The sequence below is a fragment of the Ursus maritimus genome, unplaced genomic scaffold (genome assembly GCF_017311325.1).
Source record: "Ursus maritimus isolate PB19 unplaced genomic scaffold, ASM1731132v1 scaffold_21, whole genome shotgun sequence".
NCBI lineage: Eukaryota > Metazoa > Chordata > Mammalia > Carnivora > Ursidae > Ursus > Ursus maritimus.
Genome location: NW_024424564.1, coordinates 47945752 through 47956187, shown reverse-complemented (window position 1 = coordinate 47956187; position 10436 = coordinate 47945752). Strand labels below are relative to the sequence as shown.

The following is a 10436-nucleotide window of genomic DNA, read 5'->3' as shown; positions in this document are numbered from 1 at the left end:
CCCCCCCCCCCCCCGCCATCCGGGCCTCCCCGCTCCTGGAGGGGCCTGACTACAGCGGCCACTCTCCTGGCCTGGTCCGGGCACGTCCTCACCTCTCCTGCACCCCCATATCTGGGGAAGCCCAGCCACGCCCAGCCTACCCCCTCCGGTGGGCTCCAGGACCAATGCTCCTCTAGGACCGATCCCCTACCCTTCCTTTCCACTTGACCTGCCCCTGTGCAGCCACCCAGGCTCCCGACGCTTCCCTTGGTCTTCCTGAGCACTGCCCACTGGAAACAACCCAGGGAGACCGAGGGACGGGTGCAGGCTTCGAAGCTGCAAACGCCACCCGGGGCTCCACTCCGGAGGCTGAAGAAGGAAGGGGGGAAACCCCGCCCAGGGCTGCGAGGGCAGAGAAAGCGGTGGCGGCCGGACCCACGGCATGCTGGGCCGCAGAACTCCTCGCTTTCTGCCCCACGTGCAGGCTCACAGCCAGCACAGCTTCTGCCTTCAGCCGTCTGTTCGAGAAACAGCAACGGTCCTGGCTGAGTCTGCCTGAGGGAGTGGCCTCCAGCCCCGCTGTGCCCCGACAAGGTCCGCTCTGCAGGGGTGCTCACCGAGAGAATGTTCTCTGCAGCATGAGTACGGCAGGGTGCGAGTGTGGGGCAGGCTGAAGACGGGGAGCTCCCTGGCCCCCACGGCATAGGCAGATGGCAGGAAAAGGCCCAGGCCCCCACGGCATAGGCAGATGGCAGGAAAAGGCCCATCCGGCCCCAGAGCTGGGCCCCCTTGTCCCCAGGCAAGGTCCTGCTCAGGCCACATTCCCCAGCTGGAGCTATGGTGCTGTCATCACGCTCTGCTCGCCATGGTCCACGCTCCAGAGGCGGTAAAACTCAGCAAAGTCCACGTAAGGCTCGACGCGGCCATCCTCGCCAGGCGGGAGAGAGTGGGCAGGCCGGGAGCGGAAGAGGCCCCCGTCCGAGCTGGAGCTGCTGCTCTGCGTGTGCGTGGCAGTGGACTGCAGCGTCAGGGTCGGGCTCTGGCTGTGGGGACCACAGGGGACAGTCAGTCAGGGACAGACAGGCCCTGCCTCGGCTGGCCCCTCCGGCCATCAGAGCCAGCCTAGTCGGATGTTCTTAAGGGCAGATGAAAAATCAAATGTATTTTCCAAGCTCTAGCTCTGTGTGGCTCCTTCGGTTAGCTAGAAGTTAATAAAATGGATGACTCGGTTCAAGGGCTTGACCACGCATCCTAGTGGCTGCGGCCTCGGACACAGAACATGTCCCTCAGAGCCGTGCCGAGCTAGAGCCAGTGCCCTCCAGCTTCTCCAAGTCCCACTGATCACAGGCGGGCCAGGGCTCTTCTTCCCAGACACCCTCCTCACTCCCTCCTTCTCATTCCCCTCTCACTGGCTGGGTGGGGACCGGCCCCCTGTTGTCAGAGCTCCGTGGGCACCCCACTCTGTCACAAAGCACCTCACGGCCGGGCATCACCTGCTAGCTGCTGTCCCACACACTCCTGGCACTGTCCAGCACCCAGCACTGGCCCACCCACAGGGGGCCCACCTAACACTCAGATACAAGTCGAAGGGAAGGGGCTGTTTAGGGGCCCCAGGAGCAGAGGTGAGGAAGGATGGCTGGTTCTCCTGGCTGGTCTGGGACCCCTGCTGTGCCGCTATGCCTCTGTGGACACTGCTGGTGGTTTCCTCCCGGCAGCCCTGCAGGGGAGGGGAGGGGAGGGCCAGCCCTGTGCACCTGGGGTGCCCACTGCTCCGCGGCCCCGCAGGCCCCTCTGGCCCACAGCAGCAGCAGCTGTGGCCGCAGCGGGGGCAGGGAGAAGGGAAGGCCCCTGGGAGGCCGAGGCCCACAGCACCACTCCCCCCTGGATGGCCCTTCCAATTGGCCACATCCTCTGAGTGGGCTGGGTGTGGCATCCCTATTATTCTGTGCAGGGCTGGAATGTGGAAACCAGATCCCAGTCCCCTGGTGTGGTGGGGTTGGGGGGGTGGACATTCCACCGAAGTGAAGGGGCTGGAGGGACACTGGACCTGTGAGGCAGGTCTGCAGGGAGGAGGGGGCCAGCCCACTCACCCCTAGGCTCTGGGCCTCCTGCTGCCCACCTCCCCCACCGTCTTAAACTAGACGACTCAACTTTAAAGCTAAAATGGGAGGTTTTAGTCAGAGCCCCGGCTCTGACAAGCCAGCACAGGCCAAACAACGTCCTCCAAGCACGGATGCCATTGGGGAGGCTCTGAGATGGGGAGAAGATGGGAAAAGAGAAAAGAACAGGAAAAGCTTCCCATTAAATGAAAAGGAATCTGGGACCCTCAGGAAAGCACGAACAGCAGGCTGTCCGCATCAGTGGCCTGTCTCCTCTGTCGCCTCGCAGCCTGCCTCGCCCACTCTGCCCCTGAACCTCCAGCCCTCCCAGGTCTAGGTTCAGTGAGCTGCTGGAACCTGCAGGGCTGCCTCCTCCTGCCTCCGTGTCTGAGGAGGACCCCCAGGGATGGAACTGGGGGAATGTGAGAGGTACGAGACTCCAGCGCACCCCGTCCAACATCACTCGACCTCAACACTCGGCCCCCTGGCCATTCCCGTCCAGGCACCGAGGGGCTGTCCCAGGAGGCAGGCCTGAGGGGGCTGGGGGTGGGGTGAGGCCTTACTTGGTGAGGGTGGGAGTGGCTTCGTCCAGGGTGGAAGCACTGTGGGCCCCATTGACCAGCTGGCCCTGGGAGGGCATGACAAGGGAGAGGGTCACGCTGGTCTTGCTGGTGCTCTGGGCGCTGGAGTACGGCACGGAGACAGGGTACACGCGTCCTCCTGCAGCTTGGGGAGGAAGAGAGCGGTGGGCCACAGGAAGTGGCTGAGGGGGATCCCTGGGGTGGTGGAAACAGGGCTGCCGTGGGGCCTGATGGGGGCAGCGTGGGCAGCGGCCAGGCCCGGCTCCCGGAGCTGCCCCCTGGGACAGTGAAGGGGTGTCTGTCTCATGTCAGACCCTTCCAGGCAGGCGGGGGGCTCCTCTCGGCGACAAAGCACACTGGTGCTCAAAGCAGGAGCGCATGCGCCAAGCTGCCTGAAGGAAAGGGTTACTGCCGGGCTTCCCACGGCGCTTTTAGCCCAGGGGTTAAGTTGAGGTTGGCCCAACAAAAATACGGTCGCAATAACAACAAGTTAGAGAAACTCCAGTAACCCCGGTGTCCGTGGGGAAACAGATCCATCCGCGCTGCTCACGCGCTAAGCCCTGCTTGTTCGAAAACAGAAAAAGAAACGCAGCCCCTAGGAATTGATGGTCTCGACACAGAGCAGCCCAGCGAGAGAAACACAAAATAACGAGCACCTCGCTTCCCGAGCAACCTGATTACAGAATTACAAAGGCAGAAAATAAAGCCCCTCAGCCTCACGCCAACACGGCCCAGAGACAGAGCCAGGCTTCGGGGGACCCTCTGGACAGAGGTCTAACCTCGCCTCCCTCTCTTCCTTCCAGAGCCTCAGCTCCTCAGTACAAGGATGTGTCACTGGCGCCTAGGGTTTAAGGAGGCCTGAAGGAACTCCATGGGTAAAGGGCCAGGCACCCAGTAGACACCCAAGCACTGACAGCCATCATCCCTATCACGTGGCCTGGCGGCTTGACAAAGAGCTTGTTCACGCACTCGGGCCTTTAGGAGGTCGGCCGGGCAGGTGCTAGGATCCTCATTTCACGGGCAAAAGGAAAAAACAACAACAAACAGCTCGGAGAGCTTTAAAGTCAGAGAGCAGATTAGAACGGTTCCAAGCCAGGCCTCTGGCTCCATGGCCCACCCCCACCCGCAGCCGTCACCAGCAGGGTCATGTCCTCGTGCCTCGGGCAGAACTTGGCACGTTCGCCGCCACTGGCAAAGGTGTCCCCGTGGATGCGCTTCACCCGGTCCACCACGGCCTGGGCCACGGCATCCAGCGACGTCTGCTTGGCGAACTCGGTGTCGATCATGGCGGCGATCTCCTGGGGGGAGGGGGAGCGAAACCTGGTGAGGAACAGGGAGGGGGCGCCCAGGACTGCGGCCCACAACTCCGGAGCCTAATCAAGATGCTTAGGGGGCATCAGCCAAGCAGGTGAAGGAAGTCTCCACCACCCAAGACTGTAATCCGAGCTTTTCAAGGTATTCAGGATAATTCTTCTAGAACTTTCTCATTAGAAAAGGTGTGACCTTGTGATCTCTCCAATTGTTGGCTTCCACACCAATAAAATGGGGGATAATAGCCACCTCGCTGGGTTATCAGGTGGCTTAAATTGCACAATGGGTAGGAGGGCACTCTGGAGCACACAAAAAAGCCCAAAATGAATTGTTATTATTATTAAGTTTCCTTTCCTGGAACAAACTACTGGAGGCTACATTACGCATTTTTGTTAGAAACGGGGAATACAGAATGCAGACGGCCCGCTATCCAGTTTATTCTAGAACCCAGCAAAAGCCACTGGATAATTCTTTGGCAAAGACCAAAAAAAAGGAAAAGAAAAAAGAATCACACTGACAGTAAGTTCACAAACACAAAATCCTCCACATGATGGCTGGCCAGAGTCTCTTGGAGGTAGGAGGGCTTGGGCAGGTCACAGGAGATGACCCGAGCCCCGTCTGGGGTGGGCTCGGCTCTGTCACTGACCTCAGGCAAGCCCCTAAACTCCAGTGAGCCCCAAGTTCCCTACCTCGACGTGGCAGTAAGCCCCTGCGTCCTGGGTTACAAGGCTACTGGCAGGAACAATAAGATAAAATAGATGAAAAACCTTGAACACGGATTATCAGGAGACAGGCACATGAGACACTTTCCTCCTAATTTTTAATTAAAAAGAGGACAAAGCAGAAAAGGTTACTTTTCTATAGGAAGCACAAATGGAAGGAGAGACACAACCTGAATTCACTATCCAAGCTCAGGGAAAGGCAGCTTCCCTTCAAAATCATCCTTAAGGTGACTGTCTCGAAGCCATGGGTTAAGGACAACTGTCTGACATGTGTGCTCCCAGCACAGGAAAAATAAGCAGCTCCCACTGGCTGGAGACCTAAGCTTATCACACTTCGCCCTCACCACAATCCCAAAAAGGTAGATGTTATCACCCCCTGTCAGAGACAAGGAGCGAGCTGTGAGCTAGTGCGGCTCCGCTCTGAGGGGAGGTGCAGGCGGAGGGAGGCTGAGGCTCAGGCCACACACTTCGGCTCTCCTCCTCGGACACACTCCAGAGCAATGTGCCCACGGAAATTCACTTCCCGGGGCCCTGGGGGCTGACCCTGCTTCAAGCCCAGAACAAGCACACTTCTGGGTGGGATGGCTGTTCTCGGAGCGCTGGGCATTTTCTTCCCCCAGCTTTGAACGCACAGAAGCTGTCTGGTGAGGGCATTTGAGAACCGCAGCTCTGGGTCCTGAGCACTGTGGAGCGAGCAGGAGGGCTGGCTGGGTCCCCAGGGGAGCATACCACACTGCAGGCTGTCTGGCGGCGCTCTGCCCGGGGGTGGGCTCACCTGGTTGGCCTGCCCAGGCCCGTGGGCGGCCTCCAGAGCCTTGTAGAGCCCCTCCGACATCAGCACCAGGAAGCCAGTCACCCCGTCCAGGGGCTGCGCACCGTGGATTTCGGGCTCCGCGATAATCGGCTTGGACTTGGCGGCGCTGTGGGAAGAGAGTGTGGAGAGCGCTGCGCTTGGAAGGGCCCCAGGGGACGTTTCTTCCGCTAAGGGCAAGAATCCACCCAGGATGTAAAGTCAAATGCACATCTGACAAGAGGAAAGAAACAGAGGAAAGAGAAAACCAGAAAAATAGACCTGTCTTCTGAGGGCAGCTCCTCACGTAAAGCTCTGAGGGCCTGGGGAGCCAGTGGGGTGGCTGGGGTCAGGACAGTGAGGGTCGGGTGCCCGATCCTGGCCCCAGTCCCCATCTCCTGTCTACAGAGCCCGTGCTGTGGCAGTAGGGACAGCAAGAGGGTGGGGATCACTTTTAGAAGCCCCCGTCTCCCCACGTCCACTCCCCAGGTGCACAGGGACCCTTTCCTGAGGCGCTAGCAGAACCAGTAACGTCACAAAGCTCTAACACGTGCGTGCGCACGCGGAGGCAAGTCTAAGATGTTCCCAGCAAGGGCATCTGGAAGAGCAGAGTCTGAAAACATCCCGGGAGCCCATGAGCAGGGCCCGGTGAGCACAGCTGCAGCCTCGCTCCGGGCGCCGGGCAGGAGTGCCGCCAGCCTACCCTGTGCTGCGCAGGGGGAGGACAGCAGCCGTCGGGAAACGAGGGGGGTGCAGGGCGTGGAAAGAGTAGGCCAGCACCTCCGGGTGTTTTGGGAAGGGTGCTTCCCCCTCCAAACACACCCCCATGCACTTGTGCACAAGAGCTCCAGGGCAGGATACGGGAGACCAGCAGCTTCTGGGGAAGGAGTCTGGGCTCGGGGTGGGAGGAGAGCTTGCACTGTGTATCCTTAGCGCTATTTGAATTGTTTTAAACCACATATGTACTTTCCAATTAAGCACACAGAACCCCACAAATTAGAGACCAAAGTTTCCAAACCCAGTTGCCAAAATCTGGGGAGAGTAAGGAGTTATAACTCATGCTTTCTAGGCCATGGGGAGTCTGCTCCGATGCTGGGGCCTTTGGTATGATTCCCCCCCACGGCTCTGGTTGTGACATCAAATGCTGTGAGGGGCAACACACACCTCCCTGTCCCCCCCAATACCCCATACACCCAAACCACACTCCTACATACGTACCACAACCTCCCCCCCACATCACGGACACATACACACACCACACACACACCACACACACCCCCACCCCCTACACACATACACACACCACACCCACCGCCCCCCCCACATACCCTCCCCCCACACCCACCACAGCCACCCACCACACGTAACACACACACACATACACACACACCATTCACCACATGTCTATTTTCCCCATCAACGTTCAGTGTGTTGCTCCGGATTCAGGATGCCTGGGTTCAAGTCCTGCCTCAGCCCTGCTACCCCTGTCACCAGGCAAGCTCCCTGCCATCTCCACATCTGCTTCCTCAGATGAACACACCTTCGGGGCCACAACAGTACGGACCTCACGACCTGAGTGAGGACTGAGTAAGACTGTGTGAAGAGCTGGGCACAGGCCTGGTACAGTGACGGCCCACAGTCAGCGCCACTGCCCATCTGCTGCTGCGATCACTGGATGGCACCCGAAGGGAAGTGTTCTCGGAAGGCCGTGTCCACTTCGTCTCTCACCTCTGCCCCCGGCCCAGCCATGGGCAGCAGTGACCAGCAGGCCTGCGGGCCGTCCCTATCCACCCCCGGCGGCTCCCGCCAACGCTGGCCACTCCTGTCAGGCCCTGTGGCACTGGTTGCTGCCCTTGGCTTTGACGCACCTCCCCAACCTGACCCCTTGCCAGCCCAGCTCTACGGAACCTCCACTCCCGGCCTGTCGGGTGTAGGGCCACACCCCAACCTCCCTGGGAGGAAGAAAAGTCTTCCTGGGCTCTCAACTACCTCAACTGCATCTTTTTGTCCCTAGAGCCTCAAATCTGCTTCTGCCCAGACCGTCTGGCCTTACAAACGGGGCCGCTGGGCCGGCCACCTACCTGAGTAGGTCGATGTCCGTGTAGCCATATTTGACCTTGTAATCCCCGATGCGCCTGGTGCTCTCCTGCCCACAGATGACCCCCACCTGCTTGATCTTTCCTGCGTCCAAACCTGCCAGAGGGAGAACAGCACAGTCCCAGATCCGCTCATCAGGAACGAGAAGGGTGTACAGACACAGCCCCAAGACAAGGCAACGAGGACCCGCTGGATGGAAAATGAAGCCACACTAGGCACCCTCGGGAGCGGCTCACACCAAGCGCCCCAGTGTCCTCAGTGCCCAGCCCCATCAGAATGCCCCCTTCCTCACAGGCCCCGGGCAGGGAGGGAGCGGCTATGCCGTGCTGGCTGCATCCTTGGGACTTCTCCGGCCTCTCCATCTCCAGCAATCCTAACACCTCCCGCAGGCCCAGTACTCCTGGAAACGCTTTACAGGTACGGACTCTTAATCCTCACAACGCCCTGAGGCAGGTGTTACTACGATCCTCATTACACAGATTGGGAAACCGAGGCACAAAAACTTCCAAAATTCTGACCAGCTGGTAAGGGGCAGAGCTGGGATCCAATGTCAGGCAGGCTGGTCCTAAGCCCAAGGTCACAGCCCAAGCACCTCACTCCTCCCCCTACACAGCCCCCAGAAGAGGACACAGGGCGAGCCATGGGGATTGGCCCCACCCTGACTCACCCAGCTGGGAGAGGCGGAAGAGCTCGTCCTCGTTCTCCGTGGTGTGGTCCACGTTCAGCTGTGTCACCTGCAGCCCGTCCACCGTGGATTTGCATAAAAGGGCACGATTTGTACCTGCAGGAGAATTCGAGCAGCTGAGCCAAGTCTGCGTACAGGGAAGAACAGGACGTGTTGAGCAGAGAGAGAGAGAGGGAGAAGGCAGGCATCTCACACAGGGAAATCCTTGAAACAAGCAAAGAAAATAGGCTTAGACCACTGGGGTGAGTCACCAGTCAGGGCATGCTGATGATATTAAGGAATTAGGTTAAACTTTTCCAGTGTCATCCTAGGATAATTATCATTTTACTCGGAGACCTTTTCTCTAGGGAGACATACTGAACTATTTACAAAGAGATAACATGACATGATGTCTGGGGTTCGTGGGGACAAAGGGCTGGAGAGGAAATGAGACTGGCCTCAAGGAGGTGACTGCTGGGGCTGGGGGGATGGGCACACAGGTGTTCACTCCCTGCTTCTCACCCTATCTTTACACGTTTTTGAATTCTGTCCACAATGAAATCTTAAGGAAAAGAGGGACATTATCAATGGGGTCTCTAGACCGCTCCTACGGTAATCTGCACCCTGTGGGTACGGACCTCTTGGGTTCCCATATGGCCTCTTCTTTCCCACAAATCCAAATATCCCTATGGCCCGTCACCCAGCCCACCTCGCTGCTCTTCATGGGATGCTGAGTGGGTCCTCCACAGCCAGGCAACCTCTTCCAGAAGAGGAAGCCACTGAGGCGACCCAGAGAGGGGACGCAACTCACCCACAGCCAGCTGGGGCAGAGCGGGGACTAAAGCTGGGAGGCGGGCCTCCTAGCAGGTACAGAAACGGTGAAATGAATCCCATGGCCTCAGGAGACACGGGCTGGAGGGCTGACGTGTCTGGGAAGCAGACCTCCCAAAGAACACACAGACCTTGAGGCTGACCTTCTCTCGCCCAGCACTCCCACCCTGGGACAGGCAGGTGGCTCACCGACATTGGCGACGTAGAGCTTGCTGTTGAGAAGGACCGCCACGACAGCCATGGCTCCTCCTGAAATCTCCCTCTCCAGCGCCTTGAGTCTTTCGAGGATCTTCTGATACTGAGGAGGCAGCTGGTGCTGAGGGACACCCTACAGGCCATCATCAGGGGGGTCAGAGCAGGCTGGGTCCTCAGAGACCATCTCTCCAGCTGTCCCTCCCTTAAAAAGCAAGGCTCCGAGGGCCCGGCCGGCACGAAGCCGCACTGCAGCTCCAGGGCACACTTCTCACAGGAAGGCCAGACGTGACCTTGCTTGTCCTGTTGGTTCTGGAAGTGCCTGTGGCTGATGTGGGTGGGTGGGTGATGAGGCTATGGACAGGTTCAGGTCGAGGACTGATCCTTCACTGCCCACCCCCATGCCGAGCCTGGGTGAAGCTGCCCACAGTGGGCCAGGGAGGTCCCTCGGATGGGCCTCAGCAAACGCACTGTTGCCTAGTCCCTCAGTCAGGAACTGTCCCTCTAACTGCCGCTCTGGCCCAGTCATGTCAATGGCTGGGGAGTGACATGGCAGGTAAGTCCCTGTTCCTCACGAAGCTGGACCTTGGGGTGCTTCCCCTGGGGAGCAGGCTGGGGAGATTACCTCTGGCAGCTGGGACTGGAGGCTTGCCTTCTCAGCCAACGCATCATCGATGGACTCCAGGAAGCTCCTCTCCACCACATCGAAGGCCTGGAGGCACAGGACAGGGAGGGGTGTCAGGGGAAAGGCCAGTTCAAAAAGCACTGTCACCAGATACTGAAATGCCTATTAATAGTGACAAATTCTGGGGGCGCCTGGGTGGCTTAGTCAGTTGAGCATCTGCCTTCGGCTCAGGTCATGACCCTAGGGTCCTGGGACCAAGCCCTGCATCGGGCTTCCTGCTCAACGGGGATCCTGCTTCTCTTTCTCTGCCCCTCTCTCCTGTTCTGCATCCCCCCCCCCGAATAAATAAAATCTTAAAAAAAAAAAATAGTGACAAATTTTGTTCAAACTGCAGGTCATCATGAGATAGGGGCCTCACACATGGCACTGCAAGGCCTGTGGCTCCTACAGAGCCATGCTGGACAGAGACGTCAGCCCCATGGGGCTGGAACCATCCAGGTAGCACTGCAGACATCAGAGGGGCAGGAGCCGGCACAGAAGTTCCA

General features: G+C 58.9%; 1 protein-coding gene across 1 annotated transcript in view; it reads right to left on the bottom strand.

The window, feature by feature from the left end:
• Positions 1–6: 6 nt before the first annotated feature.
• The window catches only part of TAB1 (TGF-beta activated kinase 1 (MAP3K7) binding protein 1), a 30469-nt gene continuing 20039 nt past the window's right edge, over positions 7–10436 (bottom strand). Inside the window, exons 4-12 of the mRNA XM_040637563.1 lie at positions 9892–9978; positions 9264–9402; positions 8247–8360; positions 7564–7675; positions 5468–5612; positions 3777–3957; positions 3562–3568; positions 2642–2854; positions 7–1022 (exon numbers count right to left, since the gene is read on the bottom strand). Of these exons, the coding sequence (XP_040493497.1) occupies positions 815–1022; positions 2642–2854; positions 3562–3568; positions 3777–3957; positions 5468–5612; positions 7564–7675; positions 8247–8360; positions 9264–9402; positions 9892–9978 (1206 nt within the window). The 3' untranslated portion in view covers positions 7–814. The remainder of the gene's footprint in view (positions 1023–2641; positions 2855–3561; positions 3569–3776; positions 3958–5467; positions 5613–7563; positions 7676–8246; positions 8361–9263; positions 9403–9891; positions 9979–10436) is intronic.